The 27,101-nt window shown below is 50.2% G+C and overlaps 1 protein-coding gene and 1 long non-coding RNA gene across 4 annotated transcripts in view; both read right to left on the bottom strand.

Annotated features, from left to right (window-relative positions):
- LOC310879932 (uncharacterized protein) overlaps positions 1 to 27,101 on the bottom strand; it is a 51,699-nt gene that overhangs the window by 15,861 nt on the left and 8,737 nt on the right. Inside the window, exons 6-20 of one of the 3 annotated variants that reach the window (XM_083794992.1) lie at positions 24,029 to 24,179; positions 19,855 to 19,935; positions 19,030 to 19,262; positions 14,570 to 17,819; positions 12,268 to 13,527; positions 10,905 to 11,045; positions 10,313 to 10,447; positions 10,179 to 10,229; positions 9,990 to 10,049; positions 9,840 to 9,878; positions 5,420 to 5,475; positions 4,161 to 5,039; positions 3,972 to 4,031; positions 3,817 to 3,868; positions 8 to 1,187 (exon numbers count right to left, since the gene is read on the bottom strand). In XM_083794992.1, the coding sequence (XP_083651118.1) occupies positions 4,958 to 5,039; positions 5,420 to 5,475; positions 9,840 to 9,878; positions 9,990 to 10,049; positions 10,179 to 10,217 (276 nt within the window). In that variant the 5' untranslated portion in view covers positions 10,218 to 10,229; positions 10,313 to 10,447; positions 10,905 to 11,045; ... (3 more) ...; positions 19,855 to 19,935; positions 24,029 to 24,179 and the 3' untranslated portion in view covers positions 8 to 1,187; positions 3,817 to 3,868; positions 3,972 to 4,031; positions 4,161 to 4,957. Of the gene's footprint in view, positions 1 to 7; positions 1,188 to 3,816; positions 3,869 to 3,971; positions 4,032 to 4,160; positions 5,040 to 5,419; positions 5,476 to 7,214; positions 7,482 to 9,839; positions 9,879 to 9,989; positions 10,050 to 10,178; positions 10,230 to 10,312; positions 10,448 to 10,492; positions 11,046 to 12,267; positions 13,528 to 14,569; positions 17,820 to 19,029; positions 19,263 to 19,854; positions 19,936 to 24,028; positions 24,180 to 27,101 lie in introns of those variants that run through there. The other 2 variants (XM_083794994.1, XM_083794993.1) reach the window with 2 other exon arrangements.
- LOC310879935 lies at positions 1,806 to 3,786 on the bottom strand. The gene is made up of 3 exons (XR_014571264.1): positions 2,547 to 3,786; positions 1,955 to 2,089; positions 1,806 to 1,871 (listed from the first exon to the last, which is right to left on the bottom strand). It is a non-coding gene; the product is annotated as an uncharacterized lncRNA (long non-coding RNA).

The raw sequence follows: 27,101 nt of genomic DNA, 5'->3' as shown, positions 1-27,101 counted from the left end.
TGCTCACCTAACATCCCAAGGAGATGCATCACGCTCCCAGCTCCTCTTGTGCTCCGAGCATCTCCAGCATTTCAGGAACTGGAACCGCTGACGCCTGGCGCGCCTCAGGAACATGGCAGGAGATGTACTCTGTCGTCACAAGGTGCTTCCAAAGCCTGCATAACAGGCAAAGCAGACTAACACAATCCACTGACCAACTCAGGGCCCACACTGCCGTCCACTCACTCTTGTGCCTCATTCAAGTGTCCGTGCCCATGCCCTGGGCTACAAGAAACAAAAAGAGAAGGTCATATCCGTGGTGGACCCGCAAATAGTACAGCTCCTTGCAGAGGACTCAAACACAGAGACGAGAGCCAGGAAAAAAAAACCCTCAGGTCCACAAATGCCAAAAGGCCATGAATGCACAGCAGCCCCAACAGGGGTAATCACAGACTTACCCTTTACAGATGAGAACGGTGACCCTGCTCAGTCTCTTGGTAATACTACCATGCTTATGCGGTCAAGGAACAGTACCCCACCATTTCTTAGAAACGAGTTACCCGGCAATACCTCCTAAGCACACCTCTATTACGTGAATTCCAAGCACTTAAAAACTAGAAGGCTGCAACGTCTAAACACTCTACAGCCACACAAACCACAGGCAAAAGCTCCAAAAATAAAACAAACTGTCCCTAACCCTGAAAAAGACCACCCCTTACACGCCTACTGCTGCTCTTTTCAGATGCATGCTTACACAGGGAGCTTCGATGATACTTATCTCCTAAACCCTGCTCCATCACTTTGCCACCAAGGTTGTAACTTTCATAACATTTGCCTTAATTCTGCAGAAATCATAAGGGACCCAAAACCACAAAGCAAACACACAAAGTAACATTGCCATCCTATCCGTAAACATGCTATAACAATTACTTACCTGAAGAAGAGCTGCATGCAATACAGGCACCTATTACTAGATTGGTTTACTCTAACAGATCCTACTAGCTGTTACCTCACAAAGATGGGCGTACCGGTCTCTACTTGGAAACGCATCAGTCCATAGACTCTTAACCACCTAAAGAAACCTGCAACTCACTGAAGGAAAAACAAAGCACTTACCCCAAAGTGCAGCCCAGGCAGAATGAGCTCTCTGATGGGATGCCTGTGACTCAATGACCACCAGGCCCTCCCTGGAACCCAAAGCCAATCACCTGGGAAAGGGGAGGGGCAAAATACAAGAAAGTAGAAAGAGGAGAAGCAGCAGCTGTGGTTTATTTATTTTTGCTTCAGCTTTGAATATTGAAAGCTTTTCTCCTCTACAACTCCTGTCTCAGGAACCAAACAGCATTCCGGTGACCTGCTTTGCTCCTATTCTAAAGACTATCACAGCCCACCTTGCCTGTGGCACCTGATAAGCAGAACAGAAAGCAACCACAGCAGCAAAAGCCACTGCACCCTCAGGACAGTTACTCTCATCCCCTCCTTTACCTCAGCCGCTTACCTACCCCACATGGCAGATGCTTCCACCCATTCTCTGAAGCCACCTAGAGCACCTCTAAAAGAGAAACTGTAATTTTACTCTATTGGATGTAGTTAAAAAAACTGCAGCGACAACCGCACCCCAAAAATAACACCTACCTCTGTTCATCACTCACCAGAGTCACTCCAGAGGTAGCTCGGGTTGTGACGTCCTGTACTGCACACTGCGTTTCAGCCTGAACAAACGAAAACACAGTCAGAAGACAAACATTCAGCTGACAGCATTAGCACCCATCCCTCAACAACAGAAGTCACCCCATATTTAATGTTTTCGTTTCAAAACAGCAGTCCACTTGCCTCTGTACCTGCAAGTTAGATCCAAGCTCCAAAGGAACGGCCACCATCACCCATGCCACCTGGGAACACAGAAGGACAAAACGACCACTGTGCTTGCAAGCGACCACCTGCCACGCTGCTCCTCTGTCCCAAACAGCCTCACCTCAGACCCTCAGAGGGAAACACCTGAATGTCTTCCCTTCGCTTCAGATAAGGGATCACCAGGCTGATAAAACTCTCACCTTCCCTCACTGCTCCGTGACACGGGGATTTCCCTGTCCAAGACTTCATGAAGCCCCTGCAGAGACAAGAGAAAAGCACACCCTGAGGCACCTCACAGCCACAGCGTACCTGCTGCAATACCTCTCTCTTCCCAGCTCCTTTACTTCAGCTGCTCACCAGCTCGAACTGAGATTCTTCGCTCACAGCGCCGCGGCAAACTCTGCCCGGGCCACACAACACACACTGCACAAGCTACGTTGTTTAAGACACACGAGCTGAAACATTCCTGCCCAACAATCAGTGGCATCGCACAGGAAGGATGCCGCACGCTCCTAGAAACCAAACCTACCAGTCCTGAACAGCTCCCCTGCCAGACAATTCCCCACCTCCTCCTGCCAACCACGCTCAGCACACACACTATTTGGCTCTCAAAAGAAAAAAAAAAAAGTAATACGATACACAACAACTGAGCTCCACAAATGCCAAAAAGCCATGCACACCAGAAGCCCCAGCAGGGGTATTCACAGACTTACCCTTTACAGATGAAAAAGGTAACTCTGATACGACCCTGCTCAGTCTCTTGGTAATACTGCGCCTACGTGGTCAAGCCTCTTGCAGTGTGTAATCAGGCTCTTTTTAGTCCTCTGGAGAGTTACACAAGTGGCTTCATACATCTAGAGATTCAAATATAACCCAAAAACACAAGTGGATCCCACCATCCCAAAAACAAGTGAGCCAGCAACCTCTGCTAAATATCCCTCTAGTAAGTGATTTCCAAGCACTTAAAATCTAGAAATCCATAGACTCCAACCTGCCCAAAGAACCCTGCAACTGACTGAAGGAAAAACAAAGCACTTACCCCAAAGAGCAGCCCAGGCACAATGAACTCCCTAATGGCATACCTGGGGCTCATATACCATTTGGCCCCGCCCAGCACCCAAACCCAATCACCTGGGAAAGGGGAGGGGCAAAGCACAAGAAAGTAGAAAGAGAGCAGGAGCAACAGCTGTGGTGGTTTGTTTCTTGTTTCTGTTTACTGTGTTGTTTTTTTTTTTAAATCTGGTTTAGCTCAATAGCATGCAGACTGCAGACAAGAGAACTGGGGTGATTCTAGAAGCAACAATACCCATGCTTTTGCTGCAGCTTTGAATATTGAAAGGACAATACGACCAAGCAAGTAACTGAAATTTTTTCAGCTAGAATTAGCTCAAACCTTTATTTATATAGAAAGAAAAATCTGGGAGCATAACAGATTACATGCAAGAAAAAAAATCAATTCCATGTAATAACATCACTCGCAGGAAAAATCACGTACTTGAGTAGGCTATCTGAAAACCAAAAGGCTATGCTGATGGGTCAAAACACACTACAGGACAATGGAGCCTGGCCCTCTGCTGCACCAACTTAAAACTCATCCCTACACTCACCAAGGTGCAACCCCAACCCAAACACAGACACACCATTTCAGCCTCAACACAGTTTTGGGAACTGCTGGAAAGCAGGCTTCATCCTCAGCGAGGCGTGCTCAGGCTCCACGGCATGGGGCTTCAGGCACCTCTTCACCTACTGAAGACGACCACCATCATCAGGAGCTGCCACGCCAGACCACCTTTTTCCTCTGCAACACCTTTCTCAGGAACCAAACAGCATTCCAGTGACCTGCTTTGCTCCTATTCTAAAGACTATCACAGCCCACCTTGCCTGTGGCACCTGATAAGCAGAACAGAAAGCAACCACAGCAATAAAAGCCACTGCACCCTCAGGACAGTTACTCTCATCCCCTCCTTTACCTCAGCCGCTTACCTACCCCACGTGGCAGATGCTTCCACCCGTTCTCTGAAGCCACCTAGAGCACCTCCAAAAGAGAAACTGGAATTTTACTCTATTGGATGTAGTTAAAAAAAACTGCAGCGACAACCGCACCCCAAAAATAACACCTACCTCTGTTCATCACTCACCAGAGTCACTCCAGAGGTAGCTCGGGTCGTGACGTCCTGTACTGCACACTGCGTTTCAGCCTGAACAAACGAAAACACAGTCAGAAGACAAACATTCAGCTGACAGCATTAGCGCCCATCCCTCAACAACAGAAGTCACCCCATATTTAATGGTTTCGTATCAAAACAACAGTCCACTTGCCTCTGTACCTGCAAGTTAGATCCAAGCTCCAAAGGAACGGCCACCATCACCCATGCCACCTGGGAACACAGAAGGACAAAACGACCACTGTGCTTGCAAGCGACCACCTGCCACGCTGCTCCTCTGTCCCAAACAGCCTCACCTCAGACCCTCAGAGGGAAACACCTGAACATCTTCCCCTGTGGTGGTTTTACAGGGGTAGGCGACCGAGCTCCACCAAAACCGCTCTCTCCCTCTCCCTCCTCAAAGAAGGACAGGGAGAAAATACAAGGAAAAAGGGCTCAAGGGTTGAGATGAGGAGATTACACAGTAAATATCGCGATAAGCAAAACACACTCAGCATAGAAAGACAGAAAGATTTATTGCTTATTACTACACAATGTAGAGAAGCGAGAAACAAACGAAAGCAACCAAAAGCACCTTCCCCCCCAGCCACCCTCTTCCACCTGCTCCCCCCCAGCGGTGCAGGTGATCGGTGTTTATGGTCAGTCTATAGCGCTTCTTTGCCGCCACTCCTCCTCGGACGCCCTCATCCCCTGTGCTGTGGGGTTCCTCCCACAGGATGCAGTCCTTGGTCAACTGATCTGGCATGGCCTTCCCACAGGCAGCAGCTCTTCCAGAACTGTTCCAGATGTAGGTCCATACCACGGGGTCCATCCCTCAGGAGCAAACTGCTCCAACCTGGGTCCCCCACGGGCAGCAGCTCCTGCCAGCTCACCTGCTCCTGCGTGGTCTCCTCTCCACGGTCTACAGGTCCGGCCCGGAATCTGCTCCGGCAAGGGTCTTCCACAGGCCGCAGCCTCCATCAGTGCAGGTCCACCTGCTCCACCGTGCTCTCCTCCACCAGCTGCAGCATGGAACCCTGCTCCACCGTGGTCCTCCGTGGGCTGCAGGGGGACAGCCTGCTTCACCATGGTCCTCGCCACAGGCCGCGGGGGACTTCTGCTCCGGCACCTGGAGTACCTCTCCCCCTCCTTCTTCACTGACCTTGGCGCCTGCAAGGCTGTTCCTCACTCCTCTTGCTCTCCCAGCTGCTGCATGGTACAGCGTCTTTGGTTTTTTTTTTTTTTTCCTGTCTTAAATATGCTCTCACAGACGCGCAAACAACATCACTTATTGGCTCCGCTCAGCAGCGGGGCCATTACCTAACATGGGGCAGCTTCCAGATTCTTCGCACAGAAGCCACCCGCTAACAAAACCTTGCCACATAAACCCACTACGTCCCTTCACTTTGGTTAAGGGACGACCAGGCTGACAACACGCTCACCTTCCCTCACTGCTCCCTGACACGGGGATTTCCCTGTCCAAGACTGCACCAAGCACCTGCAGAGACAAGAGAAAAGCACCCCCTGAGGCACCTCACAGCCACAGCGTACCTGCTGCAATACCTCTCTTCCCAGTTGCTTTACTTCAGCTGCTCGTTAACTCGATCTAAGATAAATGTGCCCGGGCGGCGCCGCGCCAAAATGTGCCCGGGCGGCGCCGCGCCAAAATGTGCCCGGGCGGCGCCGCGCCAAAATGTGCCCGGGCGGCGCCGCGCCAAAATGTGCCCGGGCGGCGCCGCGCCAAAATGTGCCCGGGCGGCGCCGCGCCAAAATGTGCCCGGGCGGCGCCGCGCCAAAATGTGCCCGGGCGGCGCCGCGCCAAAATGTGCCCGGGCGGCGCCGCGCCAAAATGTGCCCGGGCGGCGCCGCGCCAAAATGTGCCCGGGCGGCGCCGCGCCAAAATGTGCCCGGGCGGCGCCGCGCCAAAATGTGCCCGGGCGGCGCCGCGCCAAAATGTGCCCGGGCGGCGCCGCGCCAAAATGTGCCCGGGCGGCGCCGCGCCAAAATGTGCCCGGGCGGCGCCGCGCCAAAATGTGCCCGGGCGGCGCCGCGCCAAAATGTGCCCGGGCGGCGCCGCGCCAAAATGTGCCCGGGCGGCGCCGCGCCAAAATGTGCCCGGGCGGCGCCGCGCCAAAATGTGCCCGGGCGGCGCCGCGCCAAAATGTGCCCGGGCGGCGCCGCGCCAAAATGTGCCCGGGCGGCGCCGCGCCAAAATGTGCCCGGGCGGCGCCGCGCCAAAATGTGCCCGGGCGGCGCCGCGCCAAAATGTGCCCGGGCGGCGCCGCGCCAAAATGTGCCCGGGCGGCGCCGCGCCAAAATGTGCCCGGGCGGCGCCGCGCCAAAATGTGCCCGGGCGGCGCCGCGCCAAAATGTGCCCGGGCGGCGCCGCGCCAAAATGTGCCCGGGCGGCGCCGCGCCAAAATGTGCCCGGGCGGCGCCGCGCCAAAATGTGCCCGGGCGGCGCCGCGCCAAAATGTGCCCGGGCGGCGCCGCGCCAAAATGTGCCCGGGCGGCGCCGCGCCAAAATGTGCCCGGGCGGCGCCGCGCCAAAATGTGCCCGGGCGGCGCCGCGCCAAAATGTGCCCGGGCGGCGCCGCGCCAAAATGTGCCCGGGCGGCGCCGCGCCAAAATGTGCCCGGGCGGCGCCGCGCCAAAATGTGCCCGGGCGGCGCCGCGCCAAAATGTGCCCGGGCGGCGCCGCGCCAAAATGTGCCCGGGCGGCGCCGCGCCAAAATGTGCCCGGGCGGCGCCGCGCCAAAATGTGCCCGGGCGGCGCCGCGCCAAAATGTGCCCGGGCGGCGCCGCGCCAAAATGTGCCCGGGCGGCGCCGCGCCAAAATGTGCCCGGGCGGCGCCGCGCCAAAATGTGCCCGGGCGGCGCCGCGCCAAAATGTGCCCGGGCGGCGCCGCGCCAAAATGTGCCCGGGCGGCGCCGCGCCAAAATGTGCCCGGGCGGCGCCGCGCCAAAATGTGCCCGGGCGGCGCCGCGCCAAAATGTGCCCGGGCGGCGCCGCGCCAAAATGTGCCCGGGCGGCGCCGCGCCAAAATGTGCCCGGGCGGCGCCGCGCCAAAATGTGCCCGGGCGGCGCCGCGCCAAAATGTGCCCGGGCGGCGCCGCGCCAAAATGTGCCCGGGCGGCGCCGCGCCAAAATGTGCCCGGGCGGCGCCGCGCCAAAATGTGCCCGGGCGGCGCCGCGCCAAAATGTGCCCGGGCGGCGCCGCGCCAAAATGTGCCCGGGCGGCGCCGCGCCAAAATGTGCCCGGGCGGCGCCGCGCCAAAATGTGCCCGGGCGGCGCCGCGCCAAAATGTGCCCGGGCGGCGCCGCGCCAAAATGTGCCCGGGCGGCGCCGATCACAGACCTACCCTTTACAGATGAAAAAGGTAACTCTGATACGACCCTGCTCAGTCTCTTGGTAATACTGCGCCTACGTGGTCAAGCCTCTTGCAGTGTGTAATCAAGCTCTTTTTAGTCCTCTGGAGAGTTACACAAGTGGCTTCATACGTCTAGAGATTCAAATATAACCCAAAAACACAAGTGGATCCCACCATCCCAAAAACAAGTGAGCCAGCAACCTCTGCTAAATATCCCTCTAGTAAGTGATTTCCAAGCACTTAAAATCTAGAAATCCATAGACTCCAACCTGCCCAAAGAACCCTGCAACTGACTGAAGGAAAAACAAAGCACTTACCCCAAAGAGCAGCCCAGGCACAATGAACTCCCTAATGGCATACCTGGGGCTCATATACCATTTGGCCCCGCCCAGCACCCAAACCCAATCACCTGGGAAAGGGGAGGGGCAAAGCACAAGAAAGTAGAAAGAGAGCAGGAGCAACAGCTGTGGTGGTTTGTTTCTTGTTTCTGTTTACTATGTTGTTTTTTTTTTAAATCTGGTTTAGCTCAATCGCATGCAGACTGCAGACAAGAGAACTGGGGTGTTTCTAGAAGCAACAATACCCATGCTTTTGCTGCAGCTTTGAATATTCAAAGGACAATACGACCAAGCAACTGAAATTTTTTCAGCTGGAATTAGCTCAAACCTTTCTTTACAAAGAAAGAAAAATCTGGGAGCATAACAGATCACACGCCAAAACAAAAAAAAAAAACAACAATTCCATGTAATAACATCACTCGCAGGAAAAATCACGTACTTGAGTAGGCTATCTGTAAACCAAAAGGCTATGCTGATGGGTCAAAACACACTACAGGACAATGGAGCCTGGCCCTCTGCTGCACCAACTTAAAACTCATCCCTACACTCACCAAGGTGCAACCCCAACCCAAACACAGACACACCATTTCAGCCTCAACACAGTTTTGGGAACTGCTGGAAAGCAGGCTTCATCCTCAGCGAGGCGTGCTCAGGCTCCACGGCATGGGGCTTCAGGCACCTCTTCACCTACTGAAGACGACCACCATCATCAGGAGCTGCCACGCCAGACCACCTTTTTCCTCTGCAACACCTTTCTCAGGAACCAAACAGCATTCCAGTGACCTGCTTTGCTCCTATTCTAAAGACTATCACAGCCCACCTTGCCTGTGGCACCTGATAAGCAGAACAGAAAGCAACCACAGCAATAAAAGCCACTGCACCCTCAGGACAGTTACTCTCATCCCCTCCTTTACCTCAGCCGCTTACCTACCCCACATGGCAGGTGCTTCCACCCGTTCTCTGAAGCCACCTAGAGCACCTCCAAAAGAGAAACTGGAATTTTACTCTAATTGATGTAGTAAACTAACTGCAGTGATGGGCACAAAAATGTGCCCAGATGGCAGCAATCACAGACTTACCCTTTACAGATGAAAAACGGGACCCTGCTCAGTCTCTTGGGAATACTACCATGCTTATGCGGTCGAGGAACCGTACCCCACCATTTCTTAAAAACAAGTTAGCCGGCAACACCTCCTAAGCACGCCTCTATTACGTGAATTCCAAGCACTGAAAATCTAGAAGGCTGCAACGTCTAAAGACTCTACAGCCACACAAACCACAGGCAAAAGCTCCAAAACTATAACAAACTGTCCCTAACCCTGAAAAAGACTACCCCTTACACGCCTACTCCTGCTCTTTGCAGACACATGCTTACACAGGGAGCTTCGATGATACTTATCTCCTAAACCCTGCTCCATCACTTTGCCACCAAGGTTGTAACTTTGATAATATTTGACATACAGGCAAAGACTCACAAGTAAGCCCCGCAATTCGGCAAAAATCATAACGGACCCAGAACCACAAAGTAAACACACAAAGTAACACTGCCATCCTATCCGTAAACACGCTATAACAATTACTCACCTGAAGAAGAGCTGCATGCAATACAGGCACCTATTACTAGATTGGTTTACTCTAACAGATCCTACTAGTTGTTACCTCACAAAGATGGGCGTACCGGTCTCTACTTGGAAACGCATCAGTCCATAGACTCTTAACCACCTAAAGAAACCTGCAACTCACTGAAGGAAAAACAAAGCACTTACCCCAAAGTGCAGCCCAGGCAGAATGAGCTCTCTGATGGGATGCCTGTGACTCAATGACCACCAGGCCCTCCCTGGAACCCAAAGCCAGTCACCTGGGAAAGGGGAGGGGCAAAACACAAGAAAGTAGAAAGAGGAGAAGCAGCAGCTGTGGTTTATTTATTTTTGCTTCAGCTTTGAATATTGAAAGCTTTTCTCCTCTACAACTCCTGTCTCAGGAACCAAACAGCATTCCAGTGACCTGCTTTGCTCCTATTCCAAAGACTATCACAGCCCACCTTGCCTGTGGCACCCGATAAGCAGAACAGAAAGCAACCACAGCAATAAAAGCCACTGCACCCTCAGGACAGTTACTCTCATCCCCTCCTTTACCTCAGCCGCTTACCTACCCCACGTGGCAGATGCTTCCACCCGTTCTCTGAAGCCACCTAGAGCACCTCCAAAAGAGAAACTGGAATTTTACTCTATTGGATGTAGTTAAAAAAACTGCAGCGACAACCGCACCCCAAAAATAACACCTACCTCTGTTCATCACTCACCAGAGTCACTCCAGAGGTAGCTCGCGTCGTGACGTCCTGTACTGCACACTGCGTTTCAGCCTGAACAAACGAAAACACAGTCAGAAGACAAACATTCAGCTGACAGCATTAGCACCCATCCCTCAGCAACAGAAGTCACCCCATATTTAATGTTTTTGTTTCAAAACAACAGTCCACTTGCCTCTGTACCTGCAAGTTAGATCCAAGCTCCAAAGGAACGGCCACCATCACCCATGCCACCTGGGAACACAGAAGGACAAAATGACCACTGTGCTTGCAAGCGACCACCTGCCACATTGCTCCTCTGTCCCAAACAGCCTCACCTCAGACCCTCAGAGGGAAACACCTGAATGTCTTCCCTTTGCTTCAGATAAGGGATCACCAGGTTGATAAAACTCCCACCTTCCCTCACTGCTCCGTGACACGGGCATTTCCCTGTCCAAGACTTCATGAAGCCCCTGCAGAGACAAGAGAAAAGCACACCCTGAGGCACCTCACAGCCACAGCGTACCTGCTGCAATACCTCTCTTCCCAGCTCCTTTACTTCAGCTGCTCACCAGCTCGAACTGAGACTCTTCGCTCACAGCGCCGCGGCAAACTCTGCCCGGGCCACACAACACACACTGCACAAGCTACATTGTTTAAGACACACGAACTGGAACGTTCCTGCCCAACAATCAGTGGCATCGCACAGGAAGGATGCCGCACGCTCCTAGAAACCAAACCTACCAGTCCTGAACAGCTCCCCTGCCAGACAATTCCCCACCTCCTCCTGCCAACCACGCTCAGCACACACTCTACTTGGCCTTAAAAAAAAAAAAAGAACATACACACACAAAAAAAACAACTGAGCTCCACAAATGCCAAAAAGCCATGCACACACAGCAGCCCCAGCAGGGCTAATCACAGACTTACCCTTTACAGATGAAAAAGGTAACTCTGATACGACCCTGCTCAGTCTCTTGGTAGTACTTCGCCTACGTGGTCAAGCCTCTTGCAGTGTGTAATCAAGCTCTTTTTAGTCCTCTGGAGAGTTACACAAGTGGCTTCATACGTCTAGAGATTCAAATATAACCCAAAAACACAAGTGGATCCCACCATCCCAAAAACAAGTGAGCCAGCAACCTCTGCTAAATATCCCTCTAGTAAGTGATTTCCAAGCACTTAAAATCTAGAAATCCATAGACTCCAACCTGCCCAAAGAACCCTGCAACTGACTGAAGGAAAAACAAAGCACTTACCCCAAAGAGCAGCCCAGGCACAATGAACTCCCTAATGGCATACCTGGGGCTCATATACCATTTGGCCCCGCCCAGCACCCAAACCCAATCACCTGGGAAAGGGGAGGGGCAAAGCACAAGAAAGTAGAAAGAGAGCAGGAGCAACAGCTGTGGTGGTTTGTTTCTTGTTTCTGTTTACTGTGTTGTTTTTTTTTAAAATCTGGTTTAGCTCAATAGCATGCAGACTGCAGACAAGAGAACTGGGGTGATTCTAGAAGCAACAATCCCCATGCTTTTGCTTCAGCTTTGAATATTGAAAGGACAATATGACCAAGCAAGTAACTGAAGTTTTTTTCAACTGCAAGCAGCTCAAACCGTTGTTTTTATACAGGAAAAAAAATCTAGGAGCATAGCAGATTACACACCAGAAAAAAAGATCAATTCCATGTAATAACATCACTCGCAGCATAAATCACGTACTTGAGTAGGCTATCTGAAAACCAAAAGGCTATGCTGATGGGTCAAAACACACTACAGGACAATGGAGCCTGGCCCTCTGCTGCACCAGCTTAAATCCTATCCCTACACTCACCAAGGTGCAACCCCAACCCAAACACAGACACACCATTTCAGGCTACACGGGATGGGGCTTCAGGCACCTCTTCACCTACTGAAGAAGACCACCATCATCAGGAGATGCCACGCCAGACCACCTTTTTCCTCTGCAACACCTTTCTCAGGAACCAAACAGTATTCCAGTGGCCTGCTTTGCTCCTATTCTAAAGACTATCACAGCCCACCTTGCCTGTGGCACCTGATAAACAGAAGAGAAAGCAACCACAGCAATAAAAGCCACTGCACCCCTAGGACAGTTACTCTCAACCGCTCTTTTACTTCACCCACTCACCTAACCCCCGAGGCAGATGTTTCCATCTGCTCTCAAGCCACGTAAAGCACCTCTAAAAGGCAAAATGGATTTTTATTCTACTTTTTGTAATAACCTAACTGCAGTGACAACCGCACCCCAAAAATAACTGCTACCTCTGTTCATTGCTCACCTTGCCTGAGGTAGCTCGGGTCGCAACGTCCTGTATTGTGCACTGCATTTCAGCTTGAACAAAGGAAAACACGGTCAAAAGATAAACATTCAGCTGCCAGCATTACCACCCACCCTTCAACACCACAGGTGACCCTATATTTAATTTTATCATTTCAAAAGACCAGTCCACTTGCCTCTGTACCTGGAAAGTAGATCCAAGCTCAAACGCGGCCACCTGCAAGGCCGGGGGGGGGGGGGCATTTGGCAGCCACCTGCAAGGTGGGGGGGCACCTGGCAGCTTTGCTCTAACAGACCCTACTAGTTACCTCAAAAAGATGGGCTTACCGGTCTCAATTTGAAATGCATCAGTCCATAGGCTCTGACCCACCTAAAGAACCCTGCAACTGACTGAAGGAAAAACAAAGCCCCTACCCCCAAAGAGCAGCCCAGGCAGAATGCCTGCCCTAATCATGTGGAAAATGGGAGGGGCCGTGCATGAGAAGAGATAAAGAGAGCAGGAGGAACAGCAGCCCTGGTTTTGGTCTGGCTTAGGTTAACAGCGTGTAGAGTGCAGCACAGGCAATCAGCCTGTTTCTCCTGAAAGACTTACCTTAGCTTTGGTGAAGGAAACTGACCGGGCTGACAACCCTCTCACCTTTTTGCACCACTCCACAACATGGGGAATTCACCTCTCCACGGCTGCATGACGGAACTGCAGAAACAAGACAAAGCACACCCTGAGGCACCTCATAACCACAGCCTACCTACCTACTGCAATACCTCTGCAATACTTATACCTCTTTTCCCAGCTGCTTTACCTCTGCTGCTCTCCATCTCCAAATCACATTCTTTTAACTGTCACGCAGAGCGGTGGTCCTCCAGGTGCCATAGAGCAGCACCATTATTTTTTTTCTTTTTTAATTTCAGAACGGCTTCCCTTCAAAACAGCTTTCCACTTCCCTCTGGAAATGGACAGTAGGTCAAGCCAGTCACCGAGTTGCCGACGCAGAGCTTCACAGTTCCAGAAGGTGCTCTTTCATTCGACCGATTCCTCAGAAGTGTTACCTACCACTAGCAAAAGCAATAAACAGACTGCAAACAGGCACTGCCACATTTGACAAACTTCATGTTTTTAATTTTATCATTTCAAAACAGCAGTCCGCTTGCTTTTACATCTGAAAAGGCAGATCAAGCCAGCCACCAAGTTGCCGAACAAGAACTTGACAGTTCCAGAAAGTGCTGTTTCCTTTGACTGGTTCCTCCTAAGGTTTACCTACTGCTGGAAAAAAAAGAAAAAAAGACTCTGTGCCAGCTGCCCTTAAGTACTCACCCAGAGCTTGAGTATTCGCCCAGAGACAGACCAGATGTCTTTCCCAAAAGAGTCAGGACAATGTATTATTGCACTGTTGGACCACCATGTTAGCTACCATCACTAATTGCCAGGCAGGACAGCTCCAGGCCAAACACACACATGAAAAGGCACACTACAAACATCATGAACAAAACATGGGAAAAGAATTACTTTTCATGAATTACTTTTTCAAGAATTACTTTTACATGTCGTCTCAGGGAGGAAGTAACTACCCTGAGCAACGTGCCCTTACCCACTAGGAAGCTGAGCGGCAATGTGAAAAACTACATTTCCCGGCATGCCACGGAAACCAACATGGCCGGCAGGAAGCTCAAAACCCAAAGACCACAACTCCCAGCATGTTGCGGGGCACGAAGCCTGGCAGTTGCTACAGCGCATGCGCATCTCCTCCGTCTGCAGTACCTCCCTTTCGCCAGCAGGTGGGAGCAGAGAGCGACGCGTCACCGCAGCGCCTCTTCGCCTACAGCACCGCTCGCTGTTCGGCCACCAGGTGACACCAGGCGCCGCCGCGCCACCCTGCTCCATGCATGGGCGGAAACAGAACGGCAGGCACGGCTTCCCAGGACGTCTGCTCGTTCAGGGAAGCGGCGGGAGCCGCGTGGAACACCACACAAGAACGGCAAGGAAAAGCACCCCGCTCCACTGGCACGGAGGAAGTAACTGCCCATCCTAAAAGGCCCCGTGCTGAGCGGCAACGTGAAACTACAGTTCGCAGCGTGCTCTGGAAACCAATGTGGCCGATCAAAAGCCCGGAGCCCAAAGACCACAACTCCCAGCATGCTGTGGGGCAAGATGCTCCCAGCCACCTGACCCAGCTGATGCCCCACCCCAGAGTCAAACCCGTGCTTTCTGATCCGTCGCCTACTACCCTAGCCACGGGTCCCGCAGGACCCAGCCGCCCCAACACCCTTCCCTCCCCTCTGCCACGGACGCCCAGGCCCTCTCTCACCTGCTGCTCCGCAGCAGCCACAGCCCAGGTCACGCTCGCCAATCACTCCCTCTGCGCAGACCAGTCCCAGCACACCTGGCCCAGGGAGCAAAGACAGCACAGGCCTACCCCCACCATTGCTGCCCTTGCCCCCCCCCCCCGCCTGCAGCCTCCCCAGCAGGGTGCCCCCCACACCCAGATCGCTTGTCTGTGTCCATTGGCTCCCCCACGGACAATAAACACGGGGCCAACACCCCAGCCCCTGCCCCCTCCACACCCAGGAACCTGCACCTAGCAGCACGGCCACAGCCACTTACAGTGTCCACAAACACAGAGGGCAGCACAAGCCGGAAAACAAACTTTATTAAACTCTTACGCAGGACTCCTGGGAGGGAGACTGCGGCAGAACTCCCTCCCAGACATTCTCCCCTTCCCCTGGGGGGCTGCGGGGCTCAGGCATCCAGCAGGTCCATCCGTCCGTCTCAGCATCCATGCCCTGGGGAACAGCTGCCTCCTGCAGAAATGGGCTGTGAGGCACAGGAGGTCTTAAAAGGAAAAGGGCACAAGTGGGATACAAGCAGCAGGAGAGGAACTGGGTGGACAGACAGACAGCAGGGCAGAGGGACAGAAGAACCACCCGGTGGGCAGGGAGCGGGACAGGGGTGATCGACAGGGTTGGACAGAGAGTCCAACAGAGGCACAATTGCGACAGCCAGGACGACCGAGAGTAATAGCAGTTTTACTGACATCAGACAGCATTAGTTTGGGATGAAATCAGAGTTTTGGTTTTTGGATCAGAGATGACTCTGTTGAACAGTCTCTGCCTTTCCAGTATTTGAAAGGAAAAGGCATGAGGATAAGCACACAAGTATGAAGCTATTATTACCAACAGAGATGCTGGAAGTAGGCTTCTCCATATCGCTTTTGGTACTTGTGGAGTAATTGCCTTAAGTAACTAGGCAAATTAAACTAATATTCACATTTTAAAGAAAATGTGCAGCATTGAAAAAGCTTTCAGGGTGCAGGGTAGCTGCGCTACCTAAGCGTTCCCTAGGCCTCCAACTTTACATGCTATTGCACTAGGGGAACTTGGTGTGCTGACTCTAAGGAACAGTACAGAGCACAGAGCAGAGTGGAGACACCACGGATAGGCTCTGTGATGAGACGGGGACCTGATGCTCTTATGCGCACCAAGACTGATAAGCTGCATGTTTACCATCCTTGTGAGAAAAATCTCAAATAATTTTCTTCAGACAGGATCTTCTGTGAGGCTATTTTATTCGTGATTGCAATGGCGGGCGTCATGTCAATCAGGAACGCATTTTAGTAAACAAATCATAACCTTTTATTCCCTATTACCCGACGCCTGATCACCTCCCCTGTTTCCTCATTGGCTAAGTACTACAGGTTCACAAGCAACTCGACGCTCCTCTATACCATGTATGTACAATTTTTCTGTTTTTTCAACCCTTTAATTTCTCCTTTCTTACGTTTTGAGAACTTGTGATCTTTGTTTTACTGTTCTCACACTGCTCATCTTGTTTTTCTCAAGCTTCTACCTTATTTTGGAACAGTGAGGCCTTCTACTGTCCACTTATCTACAGGTGACCCATTCGGTGACAAACTGGAGCTGATTGATACAGCGGTGCACTAAGGGTTAAGAAGAAGGTTACTCACAGGCATAGAGTGGTAACCAGGCTAGAGTAAGAGAAAGTGGGAACCAGCAAGAAGTAGCTAGGCTCGCACGGGCCTATAGAGGGCTATGCATGATCAAAAGGAATGCACTAATCAGAAGTCTGTAACTACGCACGCTAGCTGCGTGCAGTGCATGTAGCTGGTTCAGAAAGCTATATAATATCTGGCATTGGAACAATAAAGGGTCTCCATTTCTCAACTATCTTGGAGTCTGTGTCCTCATTCCCTTCACTTATCTACTTAGCATTTCTCTTTATTATGACTACACGATTACCTTGGAATACAGAAAAGTAATTCTCTACTGCAAAAACACAACTTTGTTTCTCACACCCTGAGCCAACCACCTGTCATGGTTTTGACAGAACGTTGTACTCTAGTGAACTTTTGCTCATTATATCATCACTATAATACCAAAACACACCTCCATCCCAAAAGCTCCATGCCTCCAAGCTGCAACCACCCCTCACTGAGCACACGCTCTGAATTTCTCAGACCCCTATAGCTTTAAACGAAAGCAAGAAAACTTTACAAATCATAACCAAGATATGCCTGACTAGAGTCACTCAAGCTCCACCTAAAAGGGACAGAAAATAATCACAGAATCATAGAATATCCCGAATTGGAAGGGATCCACAAGGATCATCGAGCCCAACTCCCGGCATCACACAGGTCAACCCAAAAATTCAGACCATATGACTAAGTGCACAGTCCAAATGCTTCTTAAACTCCGGCACACTTGGTGAAGCGACTACCGCCCTGGGGAGACTGTTCCAGTGCTCAACAACCCTCTCAGTGAAGAACCTCTTCCTGATGTCTAGCCTGAACCTCTCCTGCTGCAGGTTGACACCATTCCCACGGGTCCTATCACTGGTCTCTAAAGAGAACAGATTGGTGGATAATGTAAATTGGCTTAAGTGAAAGGGGATGTTAGGGAAGATACCATCACGAAGGATACCTTTCTGACTTCGGGGATCAGTCGACAGGCTGAGCCTCTCTTCCCCCCCGCACTGGGATGTCGTGGGGTAAGATTTGAATGCTTGGTTGTACCAGGCGTCTCCGTAGAAACTCAGAAATCTCTAGAGCCTTTGTGCCTTTTAATGCGTTAATAGCCAGGACGACTACCTGTGTATTTCATGGGTGCTCGCTTGCTTTTGCAGACAGTGAATTTATCGCCGGCAATTCCAAAGAACCTGTGTCCCTGTTGCTGTAATAAACTGCCCTTCGTTGCATTGTTCCTAGCCGTGACAGTTCTCATTGAACACAACTAGAGCGAGGGTGTGCTACGTTATTGGTGAATCCGTGACCGTGGTAGTTCAGTACCCCGAATCCGACCAGACCCGTAACAGTCAGCTAGCTACGCCCCTTAACACGATAGTATTTCATAGGGAAAAACATTAAGCCTAAGATTTCTCATCCCTAAGGCCTTAGGGGGGCAGGCCGAGAAGGAACCAGAGATGCTTAGTATGTCTCCTGAGAATCGCAGCTTACAGTTACTCCACATCTTCTGGTCTCACGGGATGAGGCAGAGGTATAATTAATTCCTTCTCCATCTCTCTGGAAAGAGTTTTCCTCCTATCTGTGACAAAGGAGAAAAATGTTATGGTCGTGGAAGTCGTTATACAAAGCCACGCTCAGTGAATTCACTATTACAGTTAAGATCGTTTTTAATCGAAAACACCTCAGCAGCAGTGTTACCACTGCAAACATAGCGCTGCACAAAAATTCAACTCAAGATGAAAGGATCAAAGGAAAGGGCGAGCTAAAAGGACAAATGACGTGACCGAAGGCATCTGCAACAACCATCTGGTAGATGGTTGTCCACAGCCCTTGGATTCCATGGTCGTCTTTCCTGCCAAATGAATCCTGGAAGAACAAGAAAAGATACACAACATGTCCACAAAAACTTTTGGGGAGGCTACTGAAAAGAAAAACAAAAAAAACAGAAACAGCATGCAGCTAGTACATCAGTTTTGTTAACAGAGTAACATTAACATACTAGAAATTTCCACATTCTATGTAGCCCCAAGGTGGTGCTGGGTACATCCACTGATATTAAAGGGGTGGCACAATGTAAGAGATAGTTAATAGACAAGGTACACCTGAGGTGCACAGATTGCATATTCCATGCGACAAAAAAGGCACAGCTTGGCACCCAGTTTGGATCAGCTTGCGTATGAGTCTGCTGATACGTGAGTATATACAGCAAGCAGACAAGTCTTTTACTCCACAGACTCAGTTTCATTTATGTATATACATACATATGTGTATGTATCTCTCTCTCTCTCTCTCTATATATATATATATAGATAAACAAACAAACATTGGGAACTTCATAACCACTTGAGTAACAATCACTAGCTATGCCTACGCTGAAAGCCAGGACTATGCCTAAGTGATTAAGTGAACACAGACTCTTATCTGTGAAATGCTGAAAATGCCCCATAACCACTGGGGGGCTTATGCACGGTGTACATAATTTTTACGCAAACATGCATCTTAATACACAAAGAGGAGGGGCGAGGCGGACAAAGGTTTTAGGGACGCGTCAAGACCAGAACAGCCACTGGGCAATCGCTCAGATGTGCAAAGCTCAGCTAAAACCTGCACAAATCCACCGAAAGAAGGAGGCTACCTACTTGTCTGCTTAAAATAACCTCTACAAAGAACGTATTACAAAATCTAAAACGAAACCATCATCCAGCAAAGCAAATGTCTGGAGTACAATGGGCTAAAACTGACAGCTGAGGTTTGATTCTTTAGCAATTTCAAAGGTCTTCAGATCCTACCTGACTTCTCGTGCATGGTGGCGTTGCAGCACAGAAATGAGGGGAGCGGGAAGATCGCAACAGGCCAAACGTGGTGCTGAGCTCCTACAGGAGCTGGTGGGATAGCACTGACAAGAGTGAGACAGGCTGTCAGCCTTCTGCACGAGCTGAAGAAGAGGAGCGCAAGTGTCCGAAGAAGCTGTTTCTTCTCATACTTCATTTAATACACACTGTCTTTAAATCCAGGGCGTCTTCTTAGGGAAGAGATAAAGAAGTAGAGTTAGCGGCTCCAAGGACACGTCAGGATCTTAGTTCTTTCTATAGTTAGCTGCTATCCACAAAACCAAACCAGTTAAAATTGAGAGTTACATTAAAAATTCTTGATAATAACAAAAGTATGGGATTTAAAAAAAAAGACATGCACAGAAAAGAGGTTAAATTATCTCATTCGTTTCTCAATTCCGCCACAAACTCTACGCTCAGCTCCTCTTAACTCACTCACCCCACTTACCCATCCAAACACAGGGCAGATGCAGCAGTTCTCATCATTCTTGGTAAAAAGACAACATTTTCATGTTTGCTGTCAAATATCATCTCTTTCCAGCACAATTTCCTGCAAGCTATGCTAACTCCTCCAGGCTTTTTAATATATGCTAGAAACTTCACTGTTTTATCTTAATGACCATCTCAGTGGAAGTCGCCGAGCTGCTATCTTTGATTCTGCTGTCTTCACAAATACAAATAAAACAGTACTTCAGCAACAATCTATGACAACTAGGCAATACATGCATCTACCTCTTACATAAGAAAGGAAAGAATTTGTAGACAACATCCAGAAAGTATTACCTTGTTAGATATCAGAGTGGTGGGGCAGAATGACAATGCTACACAAGACTGTACTTACACTCCTGGGATTGCACAGGTTTGCTGGAATACAAAAAAAATAAAGTAAGGTCACTATGCGGAACAAGTTCACTCACTCCATTATTACTGTGAATGACAAGAATATTTCAGTAAGCGTTCTTTTAAACCCATGGAAATTTTCAGATTTATGTCAATTTGGCTTCATGAAAACTGAAACTTGCAGTGCAAAGATCATTTATAAAAGCTGTAGCAGGTGAGCTTTTTAGGCACGGATTTTGTCACCTTTTTGGGTAATGTTCGTCTCTCTCCCTCATTACCCCCCTTCCCTCCCCTCCCCCCCCCCCAAAAAAAAAAAAACAAGAAAAAAGATTAAAGACCACAAACTGAGACTTCTCGGAGGTATGACTCCATTTTTCACCTTATACACACAGTTTCTTCGCTATGCTAAACTTTCACAATGACTGTATAATAGAGTCTTACTAATATTGTTTCTGTCTGTGAGTTTGATACTACTTCCCCAGGTTGGATGAAACAAGCATTTTTCATTGTGACGGACATCAAAACAAATAATGTCTCTTGTCAGCTATGGAGTCCTGCTGGCAGTATTACCAGCTCACACAAAATCCCATCTAGTTTTTGGGGTCCACCCCATCTATCCTCAGCAGTGGGAAGTTCTTCCAGAAGCAAACAGACTGTTATTCGTTCCTCAATGGAGCTGAGGCTCTGTAAGGCTTTGCTTTTTTCTTCCGTCACTCACTCTTCTATTTCCAAGCTTTAACTTAAAAGCTAAGCTTGTGGGGCTGGGGGGAATCCCCAAATCAAATCCCAGCCCCAACACCCCATAGTCCCCTACTCTCAGGCCCAGCAATCTACAAATGCACACAATGCTACAGACTGTGGTGGGCAGGTCCTTCAGGGCAGAGACGTTGTCATCTTTTCAGGTGACGTTCAGCTCCCTGAAAGGGCTGAAATACCACATCCACACTCACTTCCCCTACTTGATTCGCACAGGTGTAGTCAGAGGAGCAGGGCCACACCAGCACTCCCTGCTCACAAAGCTCACTGCCTACCTCCAGGTTTGCATCATTTCCTTGTATTACTGTTAATTCTGACACATTTCTGCTATAAAAGCATATCTCAGTGGCATTAAACAACCAAACGCGTGGACTGTGCTGTCTGCAGTATTTTATCCCACACACTCCAATTACTTAATCAGCTGTTGAGCCCGTGCCTCGAGCAAGCATTTTGCTGGGTAACCATCTCCTAGTCTTGAGGGGACACGTGAGAATGATTTTTTCTTGGATAGTATTTACTTCAAATACTCCTGCCAGGCCAGTTTAAGGAATCCACAAATTCCACAGGAGAGAGGCTTTCCTAAATTGATTCTGTCTTTCTGATAATTTGCTCAATGGAGCATTTCTCCCTTCGGTATTTCTGGGGTAATGACAATGACTTGGATTTCAGAGAAGCAAGGTTTGAAAGGATAGGTAGTATCTTGAAATAGATCAGATTTCAGGAGTACAATCTCAATACATTCCAAAACCTAAATTCCACAATGCTGCTTCTGCAATCTGAGGGACAAACTCTTCTGCCACAGATGGGCAGGGATATCAGACCAGCGCATAGGAACACTTCAGGAGTCAGCAGAAGTGGTAACGAGAGCTGCATCCCTCTGTGATAGATACCTGTGCCCAAACAAGCTTTCCTTCCGCTAACAGAGGAAAAGAGCTGGCGTCCTACAAAACGTCTCGCGTCTACCACTTTGGAGTGTTCTCAGTCAGCTTGTCTGTACTTCAACTTCCCTTTGAAGGAAGTAGCAAAGTACATAAAAACCTCCTTCCGGTAGCTCGGCACTGACCTGCAAGCCAGCACCAGGAGAAGGGCTGTGTCACACTTCGGCCCGGAGAAGAGAAGGCTCTGGGGAGACCTCATTACTACCTTTAAACACGTATAGTGGACTTACAAAAGAGACAGGCAAGGACTTGTTACCAGGGCCTGTAGCGACAAGGCAAGACAAGTTTTAAACTGAAGGAAGATAGATTTAGATTGAACAAAAGGAAGAAGTTCTTCTCAATGAGGGTAGTAAGACACTGAAACAGGCTGCCCAGAGAAGTTGTAGAGGCCTCATTACCGGAGGTACTCAAAGCTGGGCTGGATGGGGCTTTGAGCAACCTGACCTAGTGCAAGATGCCACTGATCGAGGCAGGGGGGATGGACTAGATGATCTTTAAGCGTCCCTTCCAACCCAAACCACTCTACGATTACGTGAAAGGAATTGCCTCCCAAGTCATTCTTGACTGACTACAATTAGCATTCTGGAAAGCCCTGCAAGCACTTGTTCATTATTTCTAGGGTAATTCTTAAAGCTGAAGCAGGACAAAGTTTTGTCAACAAAAGCCTTTTGGGAGACTACTGAAAGGAAAACCAAGCCAAACCAAAAAAACAGAAACAGCAAGTGGCTATTACATCAGTTTTGTTAACAAAGTAACATTAACGTACTAGGAATTTCCACGTTCTTTACCCTCCACCTTTAAAAAGTCACCCAATACTGTCAGTGTTCACCATTAGCATTCTTTAAAACTTTCACATGGACATCTGAGAAAAACATTCCAAGTCCCTGTCATCGAGGGAGAAGAGGAAAAAAAAATAGGGATGAGGGGGAAAGAAGCACAGCCATTCCTTTCCTCGGTAAGGTGAGCAAAAAGCTCAGGCGCTCAGCAAGAACATTCTTTGAAAGATAAAACAGAAGAAACTGCAGGTTATTTAACCTCAGCTTGTCCTGGTTTCAGCTAGTATAGGGTTAATTTTCCTCCTAGTAGCTGGTAGGGTGCTATGTTTTGGATTAGGATGAGAAAAGTGTTGATAACATGCTGATGTTTTAATTGTTGCAGAGCAGTGCTTACAGTAAGCCAAGGACTTTTCAGCTTCTCGCTCTGTCCTGCCAGCGAGCAGGCTGGGGGTACAGCAGGAGCTGGGAGGGGATAGACCCAGGACAGCTGACCCGAACTGGCCAAAGGGGTATTCCATACCATCTGACGTCATGCTAAACAATATATAGGGGTGGCTGGCCGGGGTGGGGGGCCGGCTGCTCGGGGATAGGCTGGGCATCGGTCAGCAGGTGGTGAGCAATTGCATTGTGCATCACTTGTTTGTGCACATTATTAGTAGTAGTACTATTATCATCATTATTATTATTTTCCTGTTTTTATAAGCTGTCTTTATCTCAACCCACAGGCTTCACTTTCCCGTTTCTCTCCCCCATCCCAGAGAGGGAGGGGGGAGGGCAAGCCAACGGCTATGTGGTGCTTAGCTGCCAGCTATGTTAAACCACAACATGGCTATAGAGTCACACGTATTTGTGCCTGCTCATTTATTCATCTGCCAGTTTATTTTGCTACAGACCGTAGAAACTGCAAGGTTACCACCTTTTGTAACCGATGGGATCTTCGGTAGGAATAGCTGTCTAAAAGAGCCAACAAAATCCCGTTCATCGACAGCCATTTGAACTTTCGTCGTCTAAAAATAGTCCTACAAACATTCCCCGGGATGCTCAACTTCAGCATCTTTCCATTCAACTTGAGGCAGAACAAGCCCTTACCCTGAACATCTTCATCTGGCTCTCCTCTGCTAGCAGAGTAGTACTCTGATACTGACCAGTACGTGCTGCAGCCTACTCGCTTACGTGTATTTACTGCAATCTGGTTCGATATGCTCACAGAGAAACCAATGAAAAATCCACCCTTTCTTTCAGAAAAAAAATAATAATAAAATAACTATGACACGGTAAGGAAAAAAAGCTGAACATATAGGATGCGGTCCTTTACCAATGGGCAGATCCAACATCAGCACAAGGAGTTTTTGGTCATGTGAGCAATCACCTACACCAGCCATCAGGACAAGCCAAACGCACACACATGAGACTCCATTTAAAAAACATGTAAAGTTCCGTTATAGCTTATGGAAGTAACAACCTACATCTTAGATGCGGTTAGGCTGCATCGGTTTAGGGACTGCCTCCGTCCAAAAAAAAAAAAAAAAATCCTCCAATCTGTTCATCCGTTCACAGTTCTGCAAATTCAAATAGGCCTTTGAGCCTGAGGTGCAGGAAAATTACTAGAGCACACCTGGATTTCACCCGGAGGTCGCTGCGACTTACCCGGACAGCTGGGACAGACGGGCTGCTCTTTCTCCTGGGAAACCTGCGACTGCAGCACGCCAGCTGCAGCTTTCCTCCCTTCAGCTGCCGCGCCACCTTCGCTCGGCGACAAACCCCGCGGGGGTCCCAGCGGCGGGGAGCTGCTTCTGCCCTGGTGAGCCGCAGGGAAAGGAGAGAGCCGGCCGTCAGCACGCGGGGGGAGGAAAACCTCCGAGGCGCAGCCCGACGATCGAGCGCAGCGAGGACCCGCGCCCGGCCGCCGCAGCCCCCACCCCTCCCGGCCCGACGCTCCGGGGAAGCGCCCCCGAAGGCTCTCGCTCGCCTCACCGCCGGCAGCCCGCTCGCAGCCAGCGGCAACCTGCGCCTCCCGGCGCGCACGGCCCGGCCCCGGCCCCGGCCCCGGCCCCGGCTCGGGGAAAGACCGGCCGCGCGCCACAGAACTACAGCTCCCAGCATGCCGCGGGACGGAGCAGTCCATCCGCCCCAGAGGGGAGTCGGCCAAGCGCACGCAACCGCCCCCCCCCGCGCCGCTTCGCCCCCCTCTCCCCCAGCCCTCCGAAGCCCCGCGCAGTGCAGACCCCGCCGCACGCCCGGTCCGCTCCGCTCCGGCGCGGCGCCGCCCCCGCCCCGCACAAGGGCCGTTTCCGCAGAAGCCGCCGACCGCGTGGCGCCCCAACCGCCCGCCGCCTCGCCCCCTCCCGGCCCGGCCCGGCCCGGGGCGGCGCCGACCACCAACCTCGTTGCGGCACCGCGCCGCGGCGGCCCGGCCCGGCCCGACAGCTTCCGCCCATAGTGCCGGCAAGCCCTACACGGCACCTCCGCCCTGCGTTCCTCCGAGCCAATCACAGAGCGTTTCCGCCCTGAGTTAAGGCTAGCCGTGACGCCACTTCCGCCCTCGCGGTCCAGCCAATCACGGCGCCGCTTCCCTGTGGGAAGGCGACCCTGAGGCTGTCCCTGTGATGCCTTTTTTTATATTTATTTATTTATTTATTTTTAAAGAAGGCGCGGGTGTTCTTGGTCCTCTCTCGTCAAGTCTGTCTGCGAGAAACAACTCAAATAATTTTCTTGACACGCGATCTTCTCTGAGGCTATTTTATTCGCGGTTGCAGTGGCGGGCGTCCTGCCGATCAGGAGCGCATTGCAGTAAGCACAGCATCAACTTTTATTCCCTGTTCCCCGACGCCCGATCCCCTCCCCTGTGTCCTCACTGGCCGAGTACTGCAGGTTCACAAGCTACTCGACGCTCCTCTGTCCCATGTACGTACAATCTTACTTCTTTTTCAACCCTTTAATTTCTCCCTTCTTATTTCCTTTTTTTTTTCCCCCTTTCTTATGTTTCAGGAACCTGTGATCTTTGTTTTACAGTGCCCACGCTGCTCAACCTGTTTTTCCTCAAGCTTCTGCCTTATTTCAGAACAGTGAGGCCGCCTACTGTCCGCTTACCCACGTGGCGTTTCTCCTCATTATGACTGCACAACTACCTCGGAATACAGAAAATTAGTTCTCTACTGCAAAAACACAACTTAGTTTCTCACAGTTCCCTCCTCTCCTTTCCTTACTCCTACTGTTGTTTTTGCACCTCTTCACGTACCGCGCTCTTGAGTTTCTCCAACGTTAAGGCGCAATAGTCTTCTTCGGATGTCACGGGGGATGGGAGGCGTACAACGCCATTATTTTTACAATACCAACAAATAGTGGTTTGAGCCAATTCTGTTCAGGTAACCACGAAGTTAGTTTCTCCCAAATGTTTCTAAATGCCCAGGAACTGTCATCTTGAGCTACTCTATGTAGGATCTTCCCCCCCCCCACGCCCCCCAGTATACCTTTTTTTCCCCCCAAATATCAGTCAAATCCGTCCCGTTTGATCTACATCTATACAGCAACTAGCATTAATTACAGTGCACGCTCCTCCTTATGAGGTTATTAATGAATCTAATACTATTCAATTCTACGGTCCTATTTTTGCAAACTTATCAAACTTATTTTCTAGTTCTTCAGTTATAGCGGAGATATTTACAATCGCTTTTTCTAATTCACCCACCCCTCACCAAGGTAAAAACCACCTTGCAAAGCTGTGAAATAGTAGAGAATTTTACTAGAGAATTGTCTGGAGTCCGCTTAATCCTGCGTGTGGTCTCAAGGGGGCTTTGGCTTTGTGGGTCTTCAATAATAGTTACGTTTGGAATTATTGCCTCCAGGGTGCAAGCTCCCTTCCATCCCAGGGGCAACACCTTCCTGGCTTTATTGCCACGTAGCCAGTACCACCTCTCGCCATTTGGGACAGGCCATCCAGTTGCAGGATTCTCACGTTGCATCTGGCACGCGCTATGTATATTAGCGCTCCTGTGGCTACCATATTTGGTGCAGCGTGGATTATTCCCTGCGTGGATAGTTCCACACCCAGGGTCAGTACTATCGCCCCCTGAGTTTCTATCAATGTTGTTTAAAAGGCACCTTCGATAACACGGTATATTGTAGCCAGGATTACGCGCAGGGAGCGTGAGAAACACTCCGTAGCCAGTAGCTTAGGCTCAGGCGAGGATCTCAGTGAAGTAGTAATTTATTCGCGATCGCAATGGCACGCGTCCCACAAGCAGGAGCGCGCCTACTAGTCACACAGTACGGTTTGTGTACTTTCTTTCTCGACGACCGGGACCCTCCCCTGTTTCCCCACTGACTGGGTATTCCGGGTTCACAACCTATCCGACGCTTCACAGACACTACGTGGCCTTCAGTTGCCGGCCTGTTCAATTTCAAATTTCTTTTGACTTTTTTACTGTTTGAAGTGGTAATGTTTCTTCACTGATCTGACTTGACGCCGTGATTTTCACCTAGCTGCTCTGAGGGGTCCGGTTGTCTGCATTTTACAAGGTTGTCCGTTAAGCTTTCTTATCACTGGGAGCCTATCTCAACACCGCATTCCTTCCCTCTAAACAACGTAACTCTGCAAAAACAACATTTTTATTCCCACAATTCCCCCCTTTTCTTCTTTATAAATTGTTGATTTTTGCAAAACTTTTCTCTGCGGTGTAATTTGGTAGATCTCTTCCTCTTCTTCACCTTCTTTGCTTTC

This window comes from Anser anser (genome assembly GCF_964211835.1).
Source record: "Anser anser genome assembly, chromosome: 11".
Taxonomy (NCBI): Eukaryota; Metazoa; Chordata; class Aves; order Anseriformes; family Anatidae; genus Anser; species Anser anser.
Note: the sequence above shows the minus strand (reverse complement) of the source record. Positions and strands in the feature narration are given on the sequence as shown.